The sequence below is a fragment of the Balaenoptera musculus genome, chromosome 5, assembly GCF_009873245.2.
Source record: "Balaenoptera musculus isolate JJ_BM4_2016_0621 chromosome 5, mBalMus1.pri.v3, whole genome shotgun sequence".
Lineage (NCBI taxonomy): Eukaryota > Metazoa > Chordata > Mammalia > Artiodactyla > Balaenopteridae > Balaenoptera > Balaenoptera musculus.
In genome coordinates this window covers 112,795,680-112,807,745 of record NC_045789.1, presented here as the reverse complement: position 1 = coordinate 112,807,745, position 12,066 = coordinate 112,795,680, and the positions used below count along the sequence as shown (strand labels likewise).

The 12,066-nt window shown below is 35.7% G+C and overlaps 1 protein-coding gene across 1 annotated transcript in view; it reads left to right on the top strand.

Annotated features, from left to right (window-relative positions):
- The window catches only part of ZGRF1 (zinc finger GRF-type containing 1), a 73,981-nt gene that overhangs the window by 6,325 nt on the left and 55,590 nt on the right, over positions 1-12,066 (top strand). Inside the window, 4 exon segments of the mRNA XM_036853785.1 lie at positions 4,502-4,561; positions 6,629-6,814; positions 7,124-8,833; positions 8,835-9,333. Coding sequence (XP_036709680.1) covers positions 4,502-4,561; positions 6,629-6,814; positions 7,124-8,833; positions 8,835-9,333 — 2,455 coding nt within the window.

Here is a 12,066-nt window from a genome sequence, read left to right as displayed (position 1 = left end):
TTATTAACTATAGTCACCATACTGTACATTATATCCCCATGACTTATTTATTTTGTAAGTGGATATTTGTATCTTTTGACCCCCTTCACCCATTTGGCCCATCACCCTGTTTTGATTTCTTTCAAAAAAACTTATCAAGTGCTTACTATGTACCAGACATAATGCTTTAAATGTATCAACTTGCTTAGTCTTTATAACTCCCCTATTAGTTAGGTACTATTTTTATCTTTATTTTATTGATGATGAAGCTGAGGCTCAGAGAGATGAAGCCCATAGATCTCACAGCTAGAAAGTGGGGGAGTCGTTTACTAATTTAGATTTTTTGGCTCCAGAGCCCATGCCCTAACCATTTTATTGTTTCTTTTAATATTACTAATTTAAAAGAAGAACTTTATTATAGATGAGTTGATAACATATAGGACACATTGACAAGATTGTGGCCTCCTGAATGAAGCCAGCAGTTAAAGATCTCCATATTCTGTCCTTATTCTACATATCTATCACTCTGAAATTATCACTAAGAGAAAATTTTTAATGTAGAAAGACTACTTATCATTTTTATTTTATTATTTTTTTTTTACTTGATCATGTTATTATTATTATTTTTTAAATTAATTTATTTATTTATGGCTGTGTTGGGTCTTCATTTCTGTGCGAGGGCTTTCTCTAGTTGTGGCGAGCAGGGGCCACTCTTCATCGCGGTGCGCGGGCCTCTCACTATCGCGGCCTCTCTTGTTGCGGAGCACAGGCTCCAGACGCGCAGGCTCAGTAGTTGTGACTCACGGGCTTAGTTGCTCCGCGGCATGTGGGATCCTCCCAGACCAGGGCTCGAACCCGTGTCCCCTGCATTAGCAGGCAGATTCTCAACCACTGCGCCACCAGGGAAGCCCCTCATTTTTAAATTAACATTTGATTTATTAAAACAGAAAAGTAGGAATTCCCTGGTGGTCTAGTGGTTAGGACTCTGCGTTTTCACTGCCAAGGGCCCAGGTTCAATCCCTGGCTGGGGAACTAAGATCCCACAAGCTGTGTGGCGTGGCCAAAGAAAATAAAATAAAAAGATGGTAGGGAAGGAAATGAGCACTATTCTTTAAAAACAAAAACAAAAACAAAAGAAACAACAACAAAAAACCAGAAAAGTAAAAGAAAAACTAGTTTTGCCTTAAGCCTTCAATTTCAGCTTACAGATCCTATTCAGTTTATAAACCTAGTTTAGTTTAACTTTTAGTTGAGTCCTAGCTTAATATTTAGTCAGCTTAAGTCAAACAGGCTAGATACTTTTAAACTAATTAATCCATTCACTGTCCAATGCTGTTCTGTAAAACTCTGGGGGTTTTTTTTGGGTGTTCTTCCTATTCAGTTAGGGCCAAGTCTTTAAAATCTTATAGAGTTTGTGTTATGTTAAAAAGACATATGATTGGATTCTGCCTATCTTTCATGTCTTCTTTTGGTACAAAATCATAAGTATTAAGGTTACGGTAGTCGTATTATCCAACTTTATCTTCAACTATAGCTTATATTTATTGAGTGTCCATTATATACCTCACACTGGTAGGTTACAGGAAAGCAAGATAAATACAAGTTAGTCCCAGAGAGTTTTTCTATGATCCAGGAAAAATAATAATCTCATATCCTAACCCTGTTCCCAAATCCAAGCTATTGCTTACAGTATTTTTCTTGCTAGTAATGCCTTTTCTCTATGTATTCAGTTTCTTACTGTCAGGGTTATTCATCTTCCATTAACTGAGTCATCATTCAGTAAACATATATTGCTGCTGGGCAGTGGGAAAATTCAAATAAGACGTATGGAAGCAGTGTAGAAGGGCAGTTAATGTCAAATAGACATTAGCCTGAATCCTGCTCTTCACTTACTAGATGTGTAATCTTGGCAAGTTATTTAGTCCCTCAAGGCGTATAGTCTCTTCTTTGTAAAATGGGGAAAATGATACTTCATAAAGTTTTCATGAGGATTAAATAAGAAAACAAATAAACCTCTTAACGAAGTACCTGGCACATTTTAAGTATGCAATAAATAGTAACTGTTATAGTTTTTGTCTTCAAGGGAATTTTATCTAAGCGCCTAAGGATTAGAGTATATACAGAGATATGCTTAAGGGTCTATGAGATTACAAATGAGAGACATCAAAATTTGACTCTGGTTCAGAGAAGTCTTTCCAGATGAAGAGTATTTTTTGGAGTATTTGTTTTGTTTTGTAAACAAAATTGATAGGTCGGAAGGAGGGGAGCTGAAGATGGTGTCATTGCTGTAACGGTGTGGAGGTGTGGAACAGTGTGAAATATTTCTGGGGAACTATAAACAATTGACTCTGGCTGGAATGAAGGTCCCATGTGGGGAAACTGTAGAATACACAGCTAAAGAGGTAGGCAGGAGCCATATCATGAAGGACTTTGTGTGCTCAGCTTGAGGAGCCAGTGAAGAATTAGGAGCAGAAGAATGACATAATCATGTCTCTATTTTAGAAAGATCACTCTGGCAGCAATGTCTAACATACCTTTTACGTTATGTAGGATGAAAGATTGGATTTAGGAAGACAGTTATAATAAAGAGGCTATAGAATAATGTAGATGAAAAGTGATGGGGGTCTGACCAAGGAGGCCTTAGCACTGACAATGGAGAGAAAGGATGATTAGAGAGAAATTGTGAAAATATTATAGAATCTTAAGGTCTTGGATATGGAAGGTGAAGAGAATCCAGAATGACTTTCAGGTTTCTGTATTATGATTATGGTATTGAGTGAGATAGGATATCTGAAAAAGAAAAGCAAGTTTAGGGGGAACAATGAAGATTATCAGTTTCATTTTGAACATACCGAATTTGCAGTGTCATCAAAACACTCAAGTAATTGGCGATAGGGACCTGGAACTCAGGAAACAGTTTTGGGCTACTGATGTAGATTGGGAGTACTTGGCATTTAGATGATATTTGAAGCTCCTGGAGTGGATTCGTTGATTCATTTATTTAACAAATACTTTTTGAGCACCTGTTATGAGTTACACACTGTTCTAGCGGAGGCAGCAGGTAACAAAACAGTTAAATCCCTGGCTTTGTGGAAATAACATGGAGGAGACAGACCAATAAACTAAATGAAGATGTATATCTAGTGAGTTAGGCAAACGACAAGTAGAGTGAGCAAGGGTAAGAATGAAGATAAAGGGGACTATGTAGGCCTTATTGGCTAACGTAGGGACTGTTGTCTTATTCTTTGGGAGCTGTGGAGACATTTGAGCAGAAGTGTGACATGATTTTTGTGAATAATATGCTCAAGGATGGAGAATAGAATGTAAAGAGTAGAGAAGAAAAGGTAGGAGACCTTAGAAATACCAAAATTTTTAACTGCTTTATTGAGATATAATTCACACATTTTTCATTACACCCATTTGAAGTATACAACTCGATATATTCACAGTTTTGCAACTATTACCGCAGTCTAATTTTAGAATATTTTTTTCACCCCAGAAAGAAATACCATAAAGGCACTACTCAGTACCCAACCCCCAGTCCTAATCTACTTACTGTCTCAACACATTTGCATATCCTGGACTATTCACATGAATGGAATGATACAATAAGTAGTCTTTTGCGAATGACTTCTTTCATTTAGCATGTTTTCAAGGTTCATCCATGTTGAAGCATGTACCAATACTTTATTCCTTTTTATTGCTGAATAATATTCTACTTTATGGATATATCCCACTTTGTTTATCCATTCATCAATTGATGAACTTTTGAGTTGTTTCTACTTTTTGGTATTATGAATAATGCTGCTCTGAACATTCGTATGCAAGTTTTTCTGAAGACATGTTTTCATTTCTCTGTACGTATATCGTACTTAGGACTGGAATTGCTGGATCATGTGGTAACTCTGTGTTCAATCTTTTAAGGAACTGCTAACTATTATCCAAAGTGATGGAAACAGCAATGTTTAAGGGGCTAGTAGAGAAGCTGCTATGAAAAATGGCTAGAGAGCTAGAGAGACACGAGGAGAAAGCCAGAAAATGATAATCACCTTAGTTTCCTTTTTCTCCCATATCCTGCACGTTTGATAAGTTTTACTCTTTATGCCTCTTATACAATTGTCTTATCCCAGTGCTAATGACTTATTTCAAGCTCTAATTATCTCCTTGATCCTTCATATCACACCATTACAATAATCTCTTTACTGATCGTGTTTCCTGTTTTGCCTCCTGTAACTCATTCCAATTCTGTCTTCTCCCTGATTCCATTCCAAGATTCTCCTGGTAGGGAATAAGTTCTTGAATTTATGTGTATGCCTTTGCTGTCTTGCACACACTGAATGGATGCTTAGTAAACATTTGAGAAAGATGCACTTTCTAATCCAAGTTTACAAAGTGGGTAATCCTTTCATTACATGATTTACTTATATAACAATTTTTGATTTGCTTTGAAGATGTTTAAGAAAAGTGGAATTGTGTTGTGTCCCTGTTTAACATTTTTAACACTTTTTTTGTTTTAATATAGGCAATTCTATACGATGACAAAGGAGAATGTTTGGAGAGTTTATTTCTTAAGTGCCTTGAGGTATTTTAATTTATCTTATTTTTAAGTTATTGTTAAATCTTAGTTCCTTTGTGAATATTGTTAAATAGTATAGTAATGGTACTAATACTAATAATTATAGCTAGTATCTATTGAACATTTATTATTAGCCAGACTGCTAAAAGCTTTTAGGTATTGTTTCATTTAATCTTTATACAACCCTGTGATTTTTATAGATTAGGAGTATAGTACTGAAAGTTTAAATAACTTGCCCATGCTTATAGAGTTAAAGTGGTAAGGCTGGGATTTGAACCCAGAAATTGACTCTAAATCTATTATGTGGTTTTGATAAGCAGAGACCTACAGTGGGATATATTTTGTGAAATTATTCCTATTTAAAATATTTTCTCAAGTATTTATTCCATGTTTTCCTCTGTTGGAAAATGGAAGGGAGTATTTTAGTGTAAAGAATAAGGATATTAGAATTTGTTTGTTCTTGGTTTATTTCCCACTTTCACATACTTCCTAGCTAACCTAACCTCTCTGTGTTCAGCTTCTCTACTGTCAGATGTAGACTGGAGACAGACTACTCGTTTGGTGGGAAAGTTAGAAATAGCTTAGGCAAAGTGCCTAGCAGTTTAGTACAGTGATTATCAAAGTGCATATTCTTATTATCACTGTGTTGATTTTGGCCATGGTACTTAATCTGTTTTTAAATTTTATGACAGTAGTGGTTGTGGAATTTTTATACTTACCAAAAGAGGGTCTTGGAGAAGCACTGTTTTAGTAGATACTTAGTGATGGTAATGACTGTTGTTATTATTTCATTTAAAATTATTTCATGAGTAAAGATTGAGCACATTATCTGTGATAATACACAGATTTTGTATATTATCAACTAGGTTGATAATCTTATTTTTATGCTGCAGCCAGAAGTGGTGGCAAGTGCTGTATTTGTTTATTAAAGTGATTAAAAATGCTTTCTTGGGAATATGATTAAGTAACTAACAACTTATAATAATTTGTGATAATTATGAGTATGTATCTAATTCACATTAATTTATAAAGATATATATAACTGATTATTTAATAGCTCTAATTTTTTTTTAATTAATTTTTTTTAGCTGCTTTGGGCCTTTGTTGCTGCGCACGGGCTTTCTCTAGTTGTGGCGAGCGGGGGCTACTCTTCCTTGCGGTGCGCGGGCTTCTCATTTCAGTGGCTTCTCTTGTTGCGAAGCACGGGCTCCAGGTGCGCAGGCTCAGTAGTTGTGGTGCACGGGCTTACTTGCTCTGCGGCATGTGGGATCTTCCCAGAGCAGGGCTCAAACCCATGTCCCCTGCGTTGGCAGGCAGATTCTTAACCACTGCACCACCAGGGAAGTCCCTAATAGCTCTAATTTAAAAATTACATTTAGTTTTATGAATTCTAGGTGAATTGAGAGGAGGCATCTTTTCCTTGCTTGTCTTTGTATCCCCAGCATGTAACAAAAGTTCTCATATAGGTCCCTAATATGTATTTTTTTTTTTATATAAATTTATTTATTTTTTTATTTATTTATTTTTGGTTGTGTTGGGTCTTCGTTGCTGTGCGCGGGCTTTCTCTAGTTGCGGCGAACGGGGGGGCTACTCTTTGTTGCTGTGCACGAGCTTCTCGTTGAGGTGGCTTCTTTTGGTGCGGAGTGTGGGCTCTAGGCATGAGGGCTTCAGTAGTTGGGGCTCGCGGGCTCTGGAGTGCCGGCTCAGTAGTTGTGGCGCATGGGCTTAGTTGCTCCACGGCATGTGGGATCTTCCCAGACCAGGGCTCGAACCCGTGTCCCCTGCATTGCCAGGCAGATTCTTAACCACTGCACCACCAGGGAAGTCCCCCTAATATATACGGTTGAATAAACAAATTAGTGAATTTTTTTTGTTGTATTATTTATTTTTTTTGTGCTTGTTGATAGTTAACCTAGTGCATAGTAATCAATAATTTAGTTATCGATTCATTCATTCAACAACTATTTATTGAATATCCATTGTGTCTTTGCTTGTGCTAGAAGCTTATTGGAACACATAGGTAATCAAATAATTAGATGTATATGATCTTGATGTTAATTCTTTAAAATTTAGGTGAAACCTGGAGATGATTTAGAAAGTGATCGATACTTAATCACAGTTGAGGAGGTTAAAGTTACTGGAAGCACAGCTGTCAAACAGGATGTTGTTAAAGAAGCACCAGCATTGAATTCAAAGAGGTTTATATCTTCTGGCCAGTCCCTTGGGTGTCAGCCTGCTGGTTTAAAAAGGAAGTTTGCTGTAAGTTTCTCTGTTGAAAATAATGAATCAATACATATTTATAAAATTGTTTTAAGAAGTAGTGAATTGTGAAGCTATTGTACTGTATGATTAAAACAGTGCTTCATAGTATATGCTTAGGTAGAAAGGAAGTAAACCTTAATCTTAATACAAATGAGTGTTTGCATTTTAGCTTAGCAAACTTTATATCTTAATTATTACTTTACCTTGTAAAACATCCACATTCCTTTTTCTTTTTTTTTTTAGTCAGTTCATTTTACATTTTCTTCGTAGGCTATAGAACAGCTAATAATTGTTTAATATTTTTAGGGTTTTCAAGGACCGCGTCAAGTGCCAAAGAAAATGGTTATTACAGAAAATAACGAATCAGCTGCTTCATTTGAAGCTAAGAAGCCTGGTCCTATTTTTCTTTCTCCATTCTACAGCACACCTCCTTTGTTTTCTACAGTTGGCAAGAAAGATATAAATAATATACCAACAGACCCTGAGAACATTGTGACTTACAAGAACAGAGAGAGAAATGGCATACCTTTTTCTTCACTTGTCTCTACTTCGTCCTTCAAGGTTAACCCAGAAATGCTGTGTGAAGAAAATTATTTTTGCTCTCCTGTCAGTTTTGTAAATAAGCATTCAGATTCTTTACTGACCCATGAGCCCATGAAAAGAGATAGTTTGGTATCTCACTGTTTAGGAGTTTCACAAAATATTAGAAGCAAAGCCCAAATATTAGCTCTTCTGAAGTCCAAATCAACTAGTACATCTAAGGAACTGAATTCTGAGATTACAGGACATTTCCCTCAGATGCAACCACAAGGAAGTTTAAACATTCCTACTAAACCAAAGTGCTTAATTGAACAGGAAGAGTATGCTGAGGTGAAGAGCACAGAAAGTTTACACTACCAGCATCAATCAGAAAATACCATGAGAAATAAAAGCCGGTGGGCCATGTATTTATCCTCACAGAGTTCGCCTATACATTCCTCTACGGTAGATGGAAATGATATAGAAAAAAAACCCAAGGCCCGAGCTGGTAATTTAAACTTGAAAGACCTTTTGGTGCAAAAAAGAATACAGTTCTTTGAAACAGGTGCTGAAAATGGAAAAAACTCTAACGAAGACAAGTCAGTAGATGATAATGATCAAACCTGGGATCAAGAAGGGAAATTAGAAATTCCTTCATTCTGTGAAAGCAGCAGCTTACCAGTTACATGTAGTAACACAGAGAATGATGGCTTGTTATCAGAATCTGACATTCAAGAAAATAATAAAAGACCTCTTAATCAAAATGACCAGATGGGCATAAAAGGATCAATTCTCATTAGAAAAAAAGCTCAGGAAATAGATATACATGGAACACCAGAAAAGGAGTATAAACATCTACAAATTGAATCTTCAGTAAGTAACAATTCTGGGATCTCTGATGATAATACTGACATATTTTCTAAAAGTAGTACTAATAATGAACTCCTTAATAATATTCATGAACCTATGAGTAATGTAACACAGCCACTTGTGGAGGTCACATTTAATCTGAAGAATTTTGAAACCAGTGACACTGAGGAGGAATCACAGGAAAGCAACAGAATTTCCCAGGATTCAGAGGGTTGGGTGAAAGAAACTTTGGTCAATGACATCAATTCAAGATGTGAGAATATAAGCTGTAAAGAAGTTGGCAGTGAACACTTGCCCCTCTTAACGTCTACTGGGGGCAAACTATCAGAGACATTTCCCATGAAGGAGATTCTGCCATCACAGTTTTGTGATAAAACTTGTGTAGGTTTTGGCAGAGGACGTTGGAAAGCTGGAAACACTGGAAAAGAAATAGAGGAGTGGAGTGACACATTAAGCAATTTTGACTCATCTTTAGAGTGGACTGATGATGTATATGCAGAAAATAATGAAGGCAGTAATAAATCTATTAGTGCTTCATTCCCAAATAAATCTGAAAGTATAAACACAAATTTACATGTTCCTCATTTTTTAAACATAGCCACTCATCAGAATACTGAAAAAAAACCCATTTACAGAACACGCTCCGCCTCGGCCTTTTATTATGGGAAGTGACTTGGACAAAAATACCAAACAGGTTTTACCATTAACCTCTAGCAGTGACAACAGTATCCAGCTATTACATGCCAGTCAGATTCACTCTGAAGAATGTATTGCACTTGATAAATCACATACCCAAGTTTCCAATTCTTTGCTTTACCCTTTGGGAAAAAAACATCCTATTTCCAAAGACACAGAATCCCATATTCCTGAATCTGAAGACTTGGGAAGGACTAGAAGTTTACCCCAGGACCATATTGATGTAGAAACTGCTGGAGAAGGCAAACAATACTGGAATAATCCTAGACATTCTTCAGAACTTTCCAGATTAGTAAATAGCATTTCCCTATTAAAATCATTGTCTGAACACACTACGGCTTTGGAAGGCTTGGAAGTATTGAAAAAGAGGAATACCGCTTTTAAACAACAAGGAACTCGTCAGACAGATGAGCCAGATAGCAATCCTGAAGGTTAGAATGTCATGTCTGTTTTGGATTGTTCTCTTTATAGTTCAGAGGATGAGAAGATATTTGCTCTGGAGGCTACATTAAGAATTACATGGTATTTAAATAGGTAATACATGTACTTGGTAAAATCAACTCTAATAGAAGATAATATAGTGAAAAGTAAGTCTCCTTCCTACCACAGCCCTTCAGTCCACTCCTCAGAATTAGCAATCTTCTTCCAGAGTATCCTTTCAAAAATATGTTATGCGTATATAAGCATATATAGGCACATATAAGCAAATATGTGTGTGTGTTATAATCCATTCCTGTCGTTATACATTTTTGGTCATGTGCTAGGAGATACTTTTTTTTTTTTTTTTTTTTTTTTTAGGAGATACTTTTTTAAGAAAAAAGTCATGAGCTCATATTGATATCTCTAACTCCAGTTCTAAACCACAGGGTTCTTCCTTTCTTCCCTTCATTCCATAATTGTGTTTCTTTATTCTCAGAGTGGAAAGGGTCCTGGTGCCCAGCAGCATCAGTATATTTACTTCCTCAATTCTATGGTGCACACCAAATGGTTTCCAAATTGTTAAACCAATATCACTACTGGCAAAAAAATTTGTAAATTTGTAAAGCGTACAAATTCCTTGGAGTTTTTCTTTGTTTGCATTTTTTTTTTAAACTGGTTGTGTTTTGTTTCTTTGTTTGTGTTTAGAGTATATCCTGAGAGTATAGAGTTGGAGTATTATGTTCCAAAGTTATTGGGTGCTTTTTTTTCTTTACCGTGATTATGTTATCATTTGATATAAATATAGTTAAGTTCATCGTCTATATTTCGTATGAGGATATAGTTGATTTATTCTTTTAAAAAATTTTTTTTCTGACTATGTAAAATATTAACTGAGTACAAAAATCAAAACTGTATATAAACATATACTAGATTCCTTCCTTATGCCTTCCATCCTATTCCTACCTGCTGTAGGTAACCAATATATCATACTTGTGGTCTGGTTTTTATTTTTTACTTTTTGCAAAAATAAACACCTCCCTGTATAAATTCTTGTTTCCCCTTATTCAACATAAGATACTGTGCTCTGTATTTTTTAGCACCTTGCTTCTTTTCACTTAATAATATATCCTGGAAATCACTACATATCACTTCATAGGACTCATCCTCATTTTATTTGTTTATAGCTGTATAATATTTTACTGTGTGGATGAACCATCATTTTTGCAACCAGTCTCCAGTATTTTGCTATTGCAAATAATGTGACAATAAGTAACTTCATATATCTGTATCTATATAACTATATGGACTTTTTGCATGTTACTGCAGGTGTGTCTTTAGGGCAAATTCCTAGCAGTAAGGTTGTTGGGTAAAGGTGTGTCTTTGTTAGATACTTCAAAAGTCTCTCGAAGGAATCATACCATTTCTCATTCCCACCAATAATGTATGAGAGTGCCTGTTTCTCCATAGCATTGCCAGTAGAGTATTTTGCCACGCTTTTGAATTTTTACCAATCTAATAGATAAGAAATGAGAGTGTATTTTAAATTTGTATTTCTATCACTACAAGTGAAATTGAGCTTTTCATATGTTTAAGCATCATTTGTATGTCTTTTTTCATGAATTGTCTGCTCTACTCTTTTGTCCAGTCTTTTAATGGTTGTTGGTCTTTTATTCTCTTTTACTTGGAAGAGCTCTTTATATATTAGAAATAGCAGCCCTTTATCTATGTTGCAGATATTTTCTTTCAGTATGTCATTGATTGGTCTTTTGACTTGGCTTGTGGTACGTTGCCAATAGCATTTTTTTTTTAAGAAAAATAATATTATAGGACATAAATGTTATATACACATGAATGTGAATGAACAGTGTACTCAAAAGTTAAAATTGAACTCTTCTTTGAATATCTCAAGGAATCCCTGAGAAAAATAGGAGTAAATTATTGTACCTAGTAAAATGTTTCTTTCAAATGTAGTTAAATATGATGACTATTATTACAGTTTATTTTCTTTTTTTTAAAAATAAATTTATTTATTTATTTTTGGCTGCATTGGGTCTTCGTTGCTGCTTGTGGGCTTTCTCTAGCTGTGGCAAGCGGGGGGCTACTCTTCGTTGTGGTGCGCGGGCTTCTCATTGTGGTGGTTTCTTCTGTTGCAGAGCACGGGTTCTAGGCACGCAGGCTTCAGTAGTTGTGGCATGCGGGCTCGGTAGTTGTGAATCATGGGCTCTAGAGCACAGGCTCAGTAGTTGTGACGCATGGGCTTAGTTGTTCCGCGGCATGTGGGATTTTCCCGGACTGGGGCTGGAACCTGTGTCCCCTGCATTGGCAGGCGGATTCTTAACCACTGTGCCACCAGGGAAGTCCCTACAGTTTATTTTCTAAAAAATTAAAAATAAGAAGAAACCTACTGAAAAATAAATATGGGTAGATGTAGTTATGCAATGTCATATAAGGACATAAATTCCTAATATGAAGGTTTAGAAAATACAGAATTTAGTTTTGGGAAATTTATTCTTTTTTCTTATCAAGTTGGAAAAGAGGATTACAGTTGATTCTCATTATTTGTGGTGGTTATGTTCTATAAAGTTACCAAACAGTGGATTAGTGAAAAATAGGCCATTGCTTTTTGGAGAAATGCAGGGTTAGGTTCCTTCAAACCTATGGTCAGAACATTTTCATCAACTGATCGGTACAAAACCTTGTTTTATATGTGTTTTCATTTAAAGATGCTTTATTTAATATATATT